The sequence below is a fragment of the Oculina patagonica genome, chromosome 12 (genome assembly GCF_052425735.1).
Source record: "Oculina patagonica isolate OP01 chromosome 12, crgOcupat, whole genome shotgun sequence".
Lineage (NCBI taxonomy): Eukaryota > Metazoa > Cnidaria > Anthozoa > Scleractinia > Oculinidae > Oculina > Oculina patagonica.
In genome coordinates, this window is record NC_135769.1 from 2,081,760 (window position 1) to 2,097,585 (window position 15,826).

Sequence of the window (15,826 nt, forward strand, 5' to 3'; positions counted from 1 at the left end):
TATGAACATAGATCGCTTCAGCAGTTTTATAAGTATGGCATCTATTGTGTTATGCCTCATTCTACAAAGCGTTCTGATACATGTAAATAAGGTGCACCAAAGCGGCCCTGAATTCTGTAGTTGCTCCAGGCTTCTTTTATTCTCCGACCGGTGCAAATATATCCTTCAGCTGTGCGACCCGTAAGTATCAATATTGTGTTATTGTGTTGTATATAAGCGTTTTACTTTCCGTGACTTGAGAAGAACCATCTCGCCTTACTTGCACAGGTGCCCAAGCAAGACTTTAACTGCCGGTTAAAAGTTTTGGATAAGCTTATCTGAGCGTTGCTCAAGCGTTCCGACCCGTTAAGGGCCTGATTATATGAGTTACTTAAACGCAACAAAAATCAACTTTGCGATTTTATGACAACCAGGCCAGTCCGGTTAGTCGAGATCCCGGTATCGCGATGCCGGGATCCCGGCTAGCCGAGCTGAAAATTTTCCATGGTAATCACGTTTAATACGAGCAATGAGCAAAATGTCCGCGCGTATTATATGTTAAACCATCGAATAAGGGATTTATTATTCCACTAAGTTTGGGTCTGTATTCCGTAAGTTTGTCCGTCGGTATTCTTGCCATGTTCTACAGTGTAATAACGTGGCATATTGGGGTTTTCACCGCAAAACACCAATACTTCTAGCTAGCTGCCAAAATCTTGTAAAGGGTTGTACAGGAAAAGAAATAAAAAAGCTACCATATTATGTTGGTGGTCTAGACTGTTCAAGCATGAAAAATGGTTTATCTTTCAGGGGTCACCCCCCCCCCCCCACCCCCTGTGGTTGCACCTGCCCATCACCTTTAAGCTGGCTCAGTAGCCCGGGGGAGGGGTACTTCCTATAATGGCCTATACAGGGAGGCTCCCCCCGAAAGAGGTACCTTTTTCAAGGTTTCAGGTATATAAAAATAAAGTTCTTATTATTATATAATATAGTATATAATATAATATAATTATTATATAGTATATAAAAATAAAGTTCTTATTATTATTATTATATTATTAAAAGGGTAAGGATTTCACAAGTTTAGGTATATGAAAGAGTAGGGAAATCTTCGTTAGGTAAAACAGATTGAACAAACGCACCCTATGGCTCTATCAATTTAATTTATTAAGCGCTACATAAAAAAAGATATATGAAAAGGTATATGAAAGGGGTGCCTTTTTTCAATAAAAGGTATTCGATAGGGGTAACTTTTCTGTCAAAGTAGTATATAAAAGGGTAGGGGGTTGGACAATGGGGCGGAGCCTCCCCGTAATAAGTTTTCTGAGTAACCCCTGGGCTCAGTAATCATTCCTCCCTTCTCTCAGCAAACATGCAAAAAACATTGATAGGGAAACTTGGTAGGGTTCTCCCGTGGACGAATGTTAATGGCTAATTGTTATTCATTTCACAGACATGCATGAGGATGTACAGCTATTCCTTGAGGTTTGCTTGCAGAGCACAAATATCTAGAAAAACACTTGCATGGAAAACCAGGGGTTAGTTAAACCAGTTTTCTTTCTTTGTTTGCTCTTGGCTTGCTTTAACCCTAGTGCTTGGTGTTTTTCTAGTCGGAGGTAGGCCTTTCTCGATTATGCTAGCATTTTTTTTCGGCATTTTTTGGGAAAACGAGCATTTTTTTTTTTTCGTTTTTTCTTGAAAAAGAATTGCTAGCATTTTCTGTCATTTTCATGACTGTGATCCAGATTTCAGCACTCAGAACTCAGAAGGATAAATAATCCTAAAGTTTCACAATTTTGATTACTTAATTTGATTGTTTTCTGTCTGTTTCGACTGTTTGTGCGTTGTGTTACTTGTGTTACTTGTGTTGTGTTACTTGTGTGTGTTTGTTTAATTTTTTTAAAAATATTTTTTTAATTTTTTTTTTAAATAATTTTTTTTAAATAATTTTTTTTATTATTTTTTTATAAACAAACAATTATTAAGTATCACCTGTTGTTGATATGAGCATATAATGTAAGAGTTTGTACGTTTTGTTTGAAATAAAACAAAGCATTCTTTGGAATTCAAGTGGCATTTTTTAAAGAAATCAGGCATTATTTTAGCATTTTTTTGGCTTTATGCGAGAATTTCTAGTAGCATTAAATGCCAGTTTTACTAGCATAATCGAGAAAGGCCTAGTCGGAGGGTTAAAGAAAACCCCCCTTTACAAGCAAACTTTCACAGGTAAAGGGTCTGGAAACCAGTAGAAAGTTGTCCCGCCGACCGGGTATGCAAGTTGTCCCTGGTAGAACATTTACAAGGCAGCTAGGGTAATTACCCTGGCACTAGGGCACCCGAGAGCTATTGTAACGCCCTAGGGTAAACGTAGTACCCTAGTGCTAAGGTAACTCTAGCACTAACGCCATTTAACCCCTTCTGCTAGCAAACATGGCCTAAAGTTCAATAACTTTACATTTTCATCTACTAGCAAGCCAAGTCCAACCAAGCAGTTTCAAGTCAACTTCGTCATTTTCTTCCACCCATGATTACATCATCATTGGAGGCGGATCTGCTGGATGTGTTCTGGCCAATCGGCTCTCAGAAAATCCAGATACAAGGGTACTTCTACTTGAAGCTGGACCAAAATACAACACATGGAAAATCCACATGCCAGCGGCAATGCCATATAACCTGGATGGTGACAGCCGTAACTGGTACTATACATCAGAACCTCAAGAAAGTTTGCAAAATAGGTATTAGCAGTTTGTTCTCTTGGTCTGTATTTCATGAGAAATTAAAAAAAAAATAAAACTGGTGAAACTGCACTTAATTCTGCCAATGCTTTAGGGGCATGCAACAACCTTTTCACCTACAGTTTTTCCCCTACTTGCCGGATAATAAAGTAGAGTAAATGAGCATCGAAGCAATGCGCAAGTCGCAAGACCGAGTGTGTGGAATTCCCAGACAAGTGTCTTTTGCGTGGCTAAAATCCAATCATTTTCTATCTTGCATGTTGCAGGACCATGTACCAGCCGAGAGGTCGAGTATTGGGCGGATCCTCGTCGATAAATGGAATGATTTACGCGCGAGGACATGCATTTGATTTCGACAGATGGGACAGAGATGGTGCCACAGGGTGGTCTTACGCAGATTGTCTGCCTTACTTCAAGAAGTCAGAAACCTTTGAGTCTGGTACGTCTTTTTACTGGAATCCCAGGGACTTTAATGCTAGAGACGTAGCCTTCAAATCTGATCATGCCCAGATGCTGTGTTCGTAAGATTTCCCCCCCCCCCCCATAATTTTGCCCTCATTGGGAGAAATTATTAGTGATTTCGAACTTCCCTTCTTTTTTCCTGCCCCGTGGTGAAATCATCAGCGTTTAGCCCCCTCTCCACTATTGCACCCATCCCACGCCTACTATTCGCTCCCCTCCTTCTCTGGAAACCTCAACAAAACACCATTACAAAGTACAAGAATTAACTGATGACTTTAGCTGTCCTTCGAATTCTACTGAATCTAGTTACCTTTCTCTGTCCAGGAGCTAACCAATACCGAGGAGGAAGTGGCCCGCTGCGCGTGTCACGTGGTACATGCTCCCACCCTCTGCACCAGACCTTTCTCGACGCTGGTGTTGAAGCCGGCTTTCCATTCACAGAAGACTTCAACGGTTATCAACAGGAAGGGATTGGGCGGTTGGATCGTACTATACATGACGGAAAACGATGGAGTGCTGCAACGGCTTATCTAAAACCCGCTCTACAGCGAAAAAATTTAGTTACGGAAACCAGGGCGCTGGCAAACAGAATTTTGTTTGAAAACGACAAAGCTACCGGTGTAGAATATCGCGTTGGGAACTCAGCCAAATGCGCGCGCGCTTCTAGGGAAGTTATTGTTTGTGGAGGAGTGTTCAATTCACCGCAGCTTCTTATGCTGTCTGGACTTGGAGATGAGGAGGAGTTGAAAGCGTTGGGAATACCCGTGGTGGCTAATTTACCAGGAGTAGGAAAAAATCTACAAGATCATGTGCAAGTGCATGTTCAATATGTAAGTACATTTGATTAAGAACGTTCGCGCTACTTGTTTGTGCGTATCCTTACTCATTCTCGTCCCCATGGCCCTTTCGTTTTTCTTAGCCGGCTGGGCCTTGGCAGAAAACGAAAGGCTCTGGGGACACAGGATCTCCAGTCTTAGATTCAAGGACTTCCGGTCTTCATATATGCAGTCATGGTGTTTCAAAAAAAAATGTATAAGAGAATCGTTATGCTTTCGACTCCCGTTTAGGTATTCTTTGTTCCAAACAGCCAATCAAAAAAAATTCGAATTAATTCAAAAATCATATGTCCCCAGAGCCCTTCGTTTTTTCGTGCCAAGCCGGCTAAGAGAAACAAAAGGGCTATGGGAACGAGAAAGATCCTAACTGCGCACCAACCTCGTTCTCAGGGCCTCTCTCTCCTTTTCCTCCTCCTATCGTCGAGGAGAGAGGAGGAGGAGAAAAAAGCGAGAGGCCCTGTGAACGAGGTTGACTGCCAACGGGTTGCTACGTAATGATTCGGGCGCGCACAATGGAAGAAACTGGACAATTATTGTACTGGGTTCAGTTGTTTAAAGGGTTGACAGCGCTATCCACTGCACCTGATAAATCACTATCCAGAGGAAAGTATGGTATGTTTTGCAAACACTTATATCCACTCGACGGCGGTTTTTTCTAGCGGATAGCGATATCCACGTTTTGAAAAATCGGGCCCTGTTTAGGGTGGTGGCTGCTTCAATATCTTGGCTTGGATTTAACGATCATGATTTCCGATGACCCCCGTTTTTTTAATAGATAACCATGTTTTTATTATTATTTCATAGATGGTAAACAATCTGAAATCTCCCACTTCTCTATACTGGTACGATAATTAAAATTTCGCGCTCCAAACCATTTTCATTTGGCTGAGCCGGTTTAAGTTTATTTAAAGGGACTGTGTCACGGCTGAGTTAAGTTTATTTTATTATTTTTGTCAAATACTCGCTATGAAACTTAATGTTTGCAAAGAAATTACTTCTATGGATCGAAATGACGAAACCATAGCTTCATTGCAACCACATGTGTCTCCCGGGCGTTATAATTTAAAGCTAGAAGCAAACAAGATTAACTTTGAACACTGTTCAGCCCAACAACATTTCAAAAACCCATGTCGCAATGCGTTTCAATCTTCGTCGCTTTTGGCCATCCGTACTTTCTTTTGTATTTGGAGTGTTATTGAAATGTTCTTTCACCGTTTTAAGAGGTTATTTTTATATTTTTAACGAACTTAATGGCTTGCCTAAATTTAGCTAAAATCCGTGACACAGTCTCTTTAAGGAGCTATGTCACGCAATTTTAGGCAATTTCGGCACTGACGAACTAGTCATAGAATGAACTGAAATATCGCAATAACGGCTTAAAACTGTAGACGAACTCATAAGAAACACAGAAAGGCCAAAAAGTGGCATGGATGGGCAAAATTCGAGAAGATTAGCACGGATTGCGTTCGGGTAAACTTGAAAAACGTCGGCCCGACCTTTTTTTTTAAAAAAAAAGTTTAATGCAATTTATATGAAAATGTCATTTACAATGCTCGAAAATCATCCTTGTTTGTTATTTGGCCGTAATTTTGCTAATAAAAGACTTTTTGCTCTGCCAATTTGAAGTTTAGAGCTCTCAATTAACGAAAATAAATAGAATTACCTAAAAAACCGTGGCATAGCCCCTTTAATCAGCCTTGTTACTACAGGAATGTACCCAGCCGGTAACATTGAGCAGCGCCTTTAAACTGCACAACATGGTCATGGCGGGAACACAGTGGTTTTTATTCAAGAGCGGGACGTGTGCCACAAACCATTTCGAGAGCGGTGGTTTCGTCAAAAGTGAACCTGATGTATCACACCCGGATATAGAGATGCAATTCGTTCCGCTTGTTTTGGGAGAATCGTGGACATCTCAAATCCATTCTCGTTCCCAGAGCCTTCCGTTTCTTTTGGTCACGTGGTCGGCGAAACGAAGGGCTCTGGTAACACTGACTACCGGATGTCGTAAAATCCACGACATCCGGTAGCGCATGCCCACTGCATAAATGTTCGTCTGCGCCTGCTCAGTAAAAGAAAGGGGAAGGCTGGGGCTGACTTAGACGAGAAGAAAGCGAATTTGAAAGAAGATACGACATTTGAGTTTGGCGTTCGAAAGAGCTGTACAGCAATCCTTGCTACAATTGTCGGAGGACATCAAGAAACAAGGAATGGAACAGGAAGACGGCAGATAGAAAAGTTAGAATCCAGAGGAATTGGAGTCATAGTGTTTAAACACGGAGTCGAGGAAATCATCAGCTGATATAAACATTCCGACGGTTGATGACTGTCTGTGAAATTTATTTATGGCCATGCGGAGGTATTGTAGAAAATTCAGAGCTAAAAAAGCGGCTGAGCGATGAGGTATCATTCTATTGAGCGGCGGTAAGAAATATCACATTGAATTTCAAAGTCTTCATGTATTCATGAACTCCATTTAGTGTGTATATCTTGTATAAGCTAAGTTAACGTTGATAGTGCAAATGTTTGCAATATTTTTAATGCAATAAAAAGTACAACCGAGTTACACCTTACAAAAGATGTACTTTTCATTTGTTCATAAACAAAGGTCTGCTTCGTGAATATGTTATTCCAATAAACTCCCAACAAACTCCCAGACTGTTATTCGGTCTTTTTTCCGGAAACATTTTCAAACTGACCGGAAGTATAACGAAAATTGCGTAGAAGCGTTTCATTTTTTTACCTAATTACGCATGCAGTTTTTATCAGCCAATCAAAAAAATCATATTTTTTACCGTTACCAGGGCCACTACGTCATGTCATTTAAAAAAATACGCGTGGCCCTGGGGAAGAGGATGTCTCAAATCCAACATGGATATCAGGTAAATGGTTCACTTACTTATAGTTTAAATAGTTGGTTGTTCTATTTACTGCTCGAGGGCCTCTCGCGCGGGGGTCGCGCAAGGAGAGTTAAACAAAAAAAGAAAATTTTGCATCCATCAATTTCAGTCATCGAAAATTGTACTGGACATATATTAGTTTTAGTCTGAGCGCGCTAACTATTTTAGACTTGTTCGGATTTCGGCCACACTGAGTGAGCAAAATGTGGCCGTGTTCACACTTAGTGCCCGAGCACTGGTACCTGGGCACCGATAAAAAATAGCGTCGTGTTCACACACAGAAAACCAAAATACCCAAGTACCATTAAGTGACCGAGTGACCTTGTACTCGGGCACGGGCACTGTTCCCGAATTATGACGTGGGCACTTGAAAAAATAGTATGTTCACATTAGTGCCCAGCGAGAATCGTACCCAGGAACCGTACCCAGGCACCAAGTGTGCATACAGTCGAAGCTCTCTTAACGGACACTCTCGTAAGCAGACAGCTCTACTTACGGCCACCTTGTTTGAAACCTCGTTTTAACTCCCATACGAATTCTGTATTTTTACATTCTCGTAAGCGGACATTCCCGCAAGCGGCCGCGGACTCTTTCAGAGATTACGACTTTTTCTTTGTTTTTAAGCTCCCGTAAGCGGACAGTCCAATGAAAATTGCATCTGCATCTTGTGTTTATCAATAAACTTCAAATCGCCGTTCGTCACAATGATTTTAAAGTGATTACAGTACCATATCTCAGTGCTTGTTTTGTCGTCATCCACGTCCGTCCGGTTATTGTTAGCTGGGCAAGCTCCCTTGAACGGCCATTAAACCCCTACACCTCTAGTGGCCGCTTACGAGAACCAATCTCGTAAGCGGCCAGCTCCAGTTACGGACACTTTTTTCGCGTCCCGAGGGTGTCCGCTTACGAGAGCTTCAACTGTACAAACTCAAGCCTTATGGTGTTATGATTCAGGTACATTACGGGTTTGAGCCTGGTCATCCTACGTCATTGTGACACAGTGCCTCTCTTTACTCAGGTGTTTTAACGGGTAACGGCAAACTGTTGGGATAACATGACAAAAATTAGATGGGAGGGGTGGGGAGTAATATGCAATGAGCTGACATGCGACCCGGGGGGATACCAGTACTTCTAGTCGCTTAATGCTATGGAAAGCAATATTACCCGGTAGTTTGGTGAGCCACAAGTAGGCATAAATAGATTGTGCTCAGCAACTTTTGAGCAACTTTTTGTAGCACCAGCAAGCTAGGGCAACTTTTGCCTTCCTTGGCAACTTTTGAGCAACAAATTGATATAAAACCGATCCAAACCATAAAAGTCGTTTCATTTCGAGGGATTTTTATCTTTTTTATCTATTTTTTATTTATTTTTTATTTTTTATCTATAATTGAAATTATGTTGAGTTTAAAGAGTATATTGATTAAAACAAAGTATTTATATTTCTCATATAACAATGGCTTTTTGGACTCTTTCAATGATTGTAGAATATTTAATGAAAATTTTTAAATGGCAACAAACAGACAAACACATTTATCTAAAACAAAACGACTCTAGAGCAAGCAATTTTTCTAAATTTTGGTGGCAACTTTTTGATATTTGAGCAACTTTAAGGTATATTGTGAAGCAACTTTTCCTGAATTTACTAGCACAATCTATTCATGCCTAGCCACAAGAATTAGGAAAGAAAACGATTACTTGCCACTGTCTTTTCCACTCCGTAACAAGTTTTATTTATTGTTTATTTTGTTTCAGCTCTGTATTGAAATTCTAAGGCCCAGCAGCCGAGGCTTCGTCAAGTTGCGGTCACGTGATCCACTCACTCATCCTGTCATTCAACCAAACTATTTGACACGTGACAGCGATCGCCGGCTCATGAGGACCTGTGTACGAATCGCGCGTCACGTGCTCAACCAGAAGGCCTTTGAACCTTACAGAGGAAAAGAATTAAAACCAGGTTTGTGAAAGATCTGTTATATGTGGTTTTGTTGGGATGTACTGACCCGAGCAAAATGAATCTCATGTTTTCACCGATAGCTCTAAAATAGCGGTAACCAGCGCGATATTTTCTTCTCTTAAAGAGTAGACTGTTCGGCTAAACTGCAGGAAACCCCGCAACTTATTTGCATCCTATTGTTTTCTGCCTCTTTCTTGAAAGAGTTCCCGGACTCGGTGAATCTCATTTGCGGGGTATTCTGCAGTTGCTCTGGCTGTTCACAACCTCTCTATTTTTCAACGCGAGAGAAACAGCATTTGAAGAGTGCGCGAAGCACGCGGGGGCGGGGGGTGGGGGGCGGTGGTCAAGCCGAGCGAGCGAAAGAGTTATTTCTGGGTCGCCCACTACATCTCGATCGGAACGAGACATTTTATTGGCTCTTAAAACAATAGCGGCACCCACCTCCTCTCGCCTCCCGCTTGCGCTGACTTCCAGCTCTCTCGCGATTCTTAGGTAGAGGATTGTGAACAGTCTAATTTAAGGGCGCTGGGCTTTCATCGCTGTAACACATTTCCTCGCCACTCTTCTAGGTACATCATGTAAAACAGAAGAAGAAATAGATGCTTTCGTACGAGGATTCGCCAAGACCGATTACCATCCTTGTGGCACATGCAAAATGGGAGCCGACGATGATCCGACGGCTGTTGTCGACAAGAATACGCGAGTCTTCGGAGTCGACAATCTTCGGGTCGTGGATGCGTCTGTTATGCCCAGTATAGTCAGCGGTAATCTGAACGCGGCCACGATCATGATTGCGGAAAAGGCAGCGGACTGCATTTTAGGGAAACCGCCATTGCCCAAGGAACATGTACCAGTCTATGGCAGATCGTGATCTTTCGTTATTTTTACGAAACTGTAGTACGCAGGAGCTCCTGAGGACGGAGGAATTTATTTATATATTGCGGCTGTTTATAGCGACTGTTAAAAATAATCGTCTGTTTTTACGAAAAAAAAATTTCTAAAAAAAAAAAAAAAAAAAAAAAAATCGTGCACAAGTAAACACGGGGAAAAAATTCAAGCAAGCCCCGCCTGCTCAAGATGGATGGTGCAAAAAAAAATCTTGCAGAGGGTAATGTTGGTGAAACGAAATTCTTGCAAATACCAATGCTGAAGAAAGAAATTCTTAATTAAAAAAATTTCCCAACCCCCCCCCCCCCCCTAAAAAAAATTAAATGGTCCGTCCCTTATCTTAATGGAACTGATGTCCCTTGAACGTTAACAGATGGGACTGAAATCGATACTGCTTGAAAGTCTCATTAAATAGCTCTATAATAAGATTGTTAATTAGCAGTAAACTTCATGATAAGTTTGAAATGACGATAAACTTTGTATCAAAACAATAAAAAAAAGAATCACGTAAAAACACAACGACTTGACGGATGCAGACTGATAAAACGTTGTTGGCATAAATATAACCGGGCGACGGTCGAGCCAATTACGTTCTATATTTCTACATACTTGAATCAACCAACTTCAGTATGGAGAGAAATGATGAAAACAGTCACAATTTTATGAAAGCTTTGGAACAACCGGACAAAACAATCATGCCATATTGAAACAACCCGACACCTTCTCCCCGGCTCCCCCCCCCCCCCTCCCCCCTTCTTCCGGACCCAACCCTGAATCAGAGTTGATATAAATACGCGTAAAAATGAATAGGTCTACTATCTTAGTATTTCCATTATCAATTTAAGCGGTCTACTCGAGCTTTTCAATCTATGACCACAAATCTTTCTGTAGCTGTCTTGGGTAACAAAAATTGTTTTCAGGCTCGATATTTCCGGACAAAACATGGTTTTTCCTTTTAAGGTCAGATTTTATTTTTGCGGGAAGTTTGACTGTTCTACATTTCACATAACTTTCTGGCGCGATTTCTTTCATTTAATTTCGTTCGTGACCGCTGTTCCCCGATTAAGATACAGCGTGCACAGTCGGCATGACACATTCGACTTCCATTCGTTTGATTTAACAACAAAATGGCACGAAGAGTTCTTTTTTCGAATTAATATTTAAAGAAAATGAATAACTGCATGTCCTAGGCATGACCTTTCTAGGGCCCGATTGAGAGATCTTTTCTGCGATAATTGAACGCATTAGTTTATTTTTTGAGCCCAAATTGGACAAAATTCCAACAATTTTGCTTTGTTTCCCAAACATAATCTTCATTTTCATGTGGTTTTAATAATCCAAAAATTTATTACTTTCTTACGGATCTGTCGTTTGGCCGATATGAAACTTGGAATTTGCTGGGTTTTATCATTCCTGTAATTTCGACGCTTTTTCGAGCGTTTATTCCCAGTAACTTACGATATACGCCCATAAGTTAAAATATACGAAACAATACTATTTCAAGGTCGATTTCCAATAAAGGCAACAATTTTTTTCTAGAACAAATATTTATAAAGGAATTATCTTTCCAATCTTGATGTCATATGTCAAACGAGGATTAGTCGACGAAACGATAAAATTTGGAGGGAGGGGGAGAAAGATGACAATCGCTCAAGATTTAATTTGAAACATTTCGTAGCAAACACTTTCTTTCCTTTTAAAGAGGGAAGACGTTTCTTCTAGAACAAACGATCGCTGAAAAGCGGCATTTGAAGACCATATTGACAGACAAAATAAACTTGTAAAATAATCTCTTACAAAGAACGGAAATCATTCCGGCTCCCTTTACGGCCCATAATCCCTCGGAACCCGGGGTATTTTGGGGTGTGTTGAGAAGAATAAATACCAACATTGTCTAGAGTTGCAGGCGATTTTGCGAAGCGTTTTCGTGCAGAGAAGTCTTGTTGTCAGGGTGCGAGTTTTCGAGCCACTTTACAGATTTCACTGCGGATTATTGTAGAATGTAAGTAGACGTTTTAATTATACCCTAGAACAGCCAATTTGATTGAAATTATCTCACATCCAATGAGATGCATAGATAGAACAGGGTTGTTTTCGTACAAATAATTAGCTTCTGGTATGTAATCGCCTGTTCGATCATAAAGGCAAACTCTTCGCTCTGCTGATCAATCCCACCCGCCGAGCTTATCATTTACGAGGAAGATATGAGCTAAAAAACCACTGAATTCACTCTTCGAACGAATTTACCAGCAAATTAACCATTTCGTAAAATAAGATCATTGAACGCGACCTGATGCTATGTTAATTTGTAACAGTTTACATATTTCAAGGGCCAAAATTACTCGATTGTTCTCTTTGCTCAGAGATCGAAAGGGGCGCACTGAAGTGGGCAACTTGAAAAACAATATCAACTGTACTGTATGTCAAACTTTTAGTAAATTACCCTACGACTCTATATCCACACAGAAAATATCGTTTGCTTCGTCTGACCTTTTACACAAGAATATAATCCTTCCAAGCTGTTATACTGCTTATTTCTATCAGAACTTCTTTTGAAGTTAAATCTTTTCGGTGACACCAAAATCGAATGAAAAATATAATGGTATGAGGAAGATAGATTGGTCGTTAACGAGTTCCGTTAAAAATTTTATTTTTTTAGACAAATTTCACTTTCCTCGCCTAAACTCAAGACTGCTCTGAACTTAAAATATCTTTCGTGTCTATGAAAGGCGGTGTCCCTAACCTATGACCAAAGATAAGCTTAATAGTCTGTCAGATAACAAGACTTTCAATAGACTTGCTAGACACACAACAATCAAGTAGTGTTTTGCCGCTAGTCACACAATCATCACTAAAAATGCGTCAAAATATAAATGCTCTAGTTCTTTTTTTTCGCAGGCAACGATAGACAAAACGAGAAAAGAAGCTATTTAATTCAGTCAGCCAGCTAGGAATCTGCCTTCCATTAAACGCAAAAGTAGACGGGCCGGCTTTATAGTGAAACGCGATTCTCTCGCGCGACGTACACGTTTTGTGAGTAATGTCGAACCCAGTAGTTTGCTAATGTTATTTTGGTTCGTCTCCTGCGCAGTTTCAAATGCCTCCAAAAGCGCCTCCAGAAGGACCCTCACCTTGTCCACGATGTGGAGATAAAGTCTACCATGCCGAGGAAGTCGTGTGCGGCGGCGAAAAGTGGCACAAACGGTGTTTCGGCTGCAAAGACTGTGGCAAGAAGTTAGACAGCACAACATGCAACACGCACGAAGGTAGGTTCATGTAGAAAGAAAACATGTTAAATCGCGCTTGGATCTAACAGCAATTGCCAAATGATTGAGCAAATTTCAGGCTTTTGCTTTTTCATTCGCTTGCATTGTAACATTTGGTTGCAATAAAGCTATGGTTTTGTCATTTTGTCGTTTAGATCCATGAAAGTTATTTCTTTCAAGTATTTAAACTTAACTCAGCCGTGACACAGTCCCTTAAATTTCATGGGAAACTATAGACTGCATGTGGACAATATGAGCTCTAGATTTTATTTCTGTCACACATGCGACACAGCACGCGCGAGAACGAGGAGGCCTCGTTTCACCATAACTCGCAAGCAGAAACATATATCCTTCTGGCGAGAGACTGCCATCTCTTTACGTACATGCTGAAAGCCAATCCACACTGACACCGCCTTTTTTCTCTACAGGCGAAATCTACTGCAAAGGTTGTTACGGAAAGCACTATGGTCCTAAAGGTTACGGATATGGCGGTGGAGCAGGGGCCCTTACGCGCACACAGTGATAGGACCCCCGATGTAGCACCTCTGTTGTGGACGCATTTAGGGAAGACGTTCGTTTACGTGTCTTATAACTGACAAAGGTTCAGGAAGAGTTTTGTAGGTTTAGGGAAAAGGAATCTGATTTCTTTTTAATAAAGATGTTCAAAACATATAATTCACCTTGTGTTCATTTGATGTAGCTTGCGCGCGGGCAGATGCTCTGAGGTGTTCCCGCGTGCATTCCACGATGACCTCGCGTGGCGTGCGCGCGTGCGGAGCGGGAGCATGCATGCAAGCACCGTTACTGTCAGCAGCCCTAATTTCCTTCCCGCGACTAGTTATAGAGGAGCGAGAACCTTTTTTCCCTCTTCGTGTTATGGAGTTCTTCAACTCCCTCGAGCTTTATCAAGATAAAATGCTTTATCTGCTCTTTGACCACTGAAATCGCTTGCCCAGCAGTGCAGAAGACTAACAGGAAGAGGAGCCTGAAGGGGTAAAATGGGAACTGGTATTTGAGCAAATTTTCACTGGGAAAATATGATTTGGGTCACTGGGACTAGACTTACTTACTCCTCTTCGTGCGTGGGTGCACATAAGGCCTCAACCAGATAGCGCCATTGGCTACGGTCGGCCGCTGCTCGTTCGAGGTGGCCCCATGTCCATTCGTTGTCCCTCATTTCTCTTTCCACCGTCCTTCTCCAAGTTTCTTTTGGGCGACCTCTCTTTCTACGGCCATCGGGGGTCTATCTGAGGGCGACTCTTGGTAGGGCTGTAGGCATCATACGAAGGACATGACCAATCCATCTCCATCTCCTTCACTTGCTGTGTGATGGTTTCTGTTCTTGTAATTCTACGCAGCTCATAGTTTAAGATTGTGTTTGGCCAAAATATGCGGAGAATCCTTCGTAGACACCTGTTCTGGAAGACTTCTAGCTTGTGGCTAATGGTCTTGGTCATCTTCCAGGATTCCGCACCATACAAAAGAGTACTTAAGACATTGCTCTTGAAGAATCGGATCTTGGTTTTCTGGCTGATGTTTCTGGATTTCCAAGTGCTCCGAAGAGAGGCAAAAACCTGACTTGCCTTTGAAATCCGAGCTAGGATCTTTTCCTCTCCATCTCCGCTGGTTGACACCATTGAACCCAGGAGGTAAAGTGCTCAACCTCTTTGACTGCTTCCCCATTCAGCATGATGGCTTCGCTGGTTTTGCTATTCATCCTTAAATGACTGGTGACTGGTCTTCTTGGTACTGATCTTTAGGCCAAGCTCCCTGCTGTAGTTGCCAAGGTGTTGGTCTTTGCCTGCATGTCCTGGTATCGATGGGAGAGCAGCACAATATCATCCGCATAATCAAGGTCTTCCAAGATACTAGTAAGCGTCCATCCGATCCCTCGTCTTCTGTTACTAGTCACTTGCTTCATGATCCAATCGATTCCCAGGACAAACAGAAATGGCGAAAGAATGCAGCCCTGTTTCACGCCGGTGGTCACGTTGAAGGTATCTGTCAGCACTGTGTTGCATATCACCTGGGACTTGCAGTCATCGTTCAGCATCTTGATAACATTCCTTCGAAAACCTTCGGAGAAAAAAAACTGGGACTAGAAATTAAAAACAAATAAATAATAGATCTGGGACAGGGATTTGGAAAATCGGGAAACAATAGGCTGGGCAATGGGATTTGGGCAAAATTTAGGCAAACCTATATCTGTTCCCATAGATTGCAGTTTCTTTGGTCATAATAATTCCTTATCATCTTTTGATTCATCTTTACACGGGATGGACTAGCGCTGAGTGTGGTAAAGGGTCTCGAGGAGATCGCGATCCCGTTTCACGCACCCAGTTCTCACATTTACACGTCACGTACTTTACTTCACGAATAACGGACTCGTCCAAATTTGAAACAAGCCAAATTATGTCCCCGCGTGTCCCTCCAGTACCTCGACCTTTGCTTTAACCTAGACCCAGATCCCTTTGATGTGTTGCCGAGGATAGCAACAACGATCTGGGAACGAGAAAGTTCTTTTCCTGTAGCCATACAATATACAGTACTTTGGAAAATCTATCCAGAAAGAATTAACATTACCACAAAGAACGAAAAGGTACAGTTCTTCTTTATCATCTTTTGGTAGCGTAACGTTTACGTGGGAAAATGTAAGCAGAAATACGTTTTTAATAGTTTTTTAACGAGGTTCGGATCGAGCTTCAGAAGTATAAAATCAGATAAAATATTCCACAGCCTCAATTTAGTTTCTTCCTCTGAGCCGGCCTTGGAGCCATATTTCAAATTTAGATCATCCTACTGATTC

General features: G+C 41.5%; 2 protein-coding genes across 2 annotated transcripts; both read left to right on the plus strand.

Annotated features, from left to right (window-relative positions):
- The first annotated feature begins 127 nt into the window (after nt 1–127).
- Nucleotides 128–10,048, plus strand: LOC144631375 (choline dehydrogenase, mitochondrial-like). The gene is made up of 9 exons (XM_078489800.1): nt 128–180; nt 1,433–1,517; nt 2,450–2,714; nt 2,981–3,153; nt 3,501–4,006; nt 5,722–5,918; nt 6,867–6,894; nt 8,665–8,866; nt 9,436–10,048. Exons 2-9 carry the CDS (start codon nt 1,439–1,441, stop codon nt 9,735–9,737), a joined length of 1,752 nt encoding a protein of 583 aa, XP_078345926.1. The 5' UTR covers nt 128–180; nt 1,433–1,438; the 3' UTR covers nt 9,738–10,048.
- Nucleotides 10,049–11,621: 1,573 nt separating this feature from the next.
- On the plus strand, nt 11,622–13,695 carry LOC144631676 (cysteine and glycine-rich protein 2-like). Its single transcript, XM_078490169.1, has 3 exons — nt 11,622–11,756; nt 12,846–13,020; nt 13,449–13,695. Exons 2-3 carry the CDS (start codon nt 12,852–12,854, stop codon nt 13,541–13,543), a joined length of 264 nt encoding a protein of 87 aa, XP_078346295.1. The 5' UTR covers nt 11,622–11,756; nt 12,846–12,851; the 3' UTR covers nt 13,544–13,695.
- Nucleotides 13,696–15,826: the final 2,131 nt, after the last annotated feature.

What these genes read in the sequence shown, in the direction of transcription:
- LOC144631375 (XM_078489800.1), top strand. Translation starts at nt 1,439, where the DNA reads ATGAGGATGTACAGCTATTCCTTGAGGTTTGCTTGCAGAGCACAAATA. An exon ending in CCGCTTGTTTTGGGAGAATC is followed by an intron (nt 5,919 to 6,866) that starts GTGGACATCTCA and finishes CCTGGGGAAGAG; the next exon opens with GATGTCTCAAATCCAACATG. An exon ending in AGGAAAAGAATTAAAACCAG is followed by an intron (nt 8,867 to 9,435) that starts GTTTGTGAAAGA and finishes CCACTCTTCTAG; the next exon opens with GTACATCATGTAAAACAGAA.
- LOC144631676 (XM_078490169.1), top strand. Translation starts at nt 12,852, where the DNA reads ATGCCTCCAAAAGCGCCTCCAGAAGGACCCTCACCTTGTCCACGATGT. An exon ending in AACATGCAACACGCACGAAG is followed by an intron (nt 13,021 to 13,448) that starts GTAGGTTCATGT and finishes TTTTCTCTACAG; the next exon opens with GCGAAATCTACTGCAAAGGT.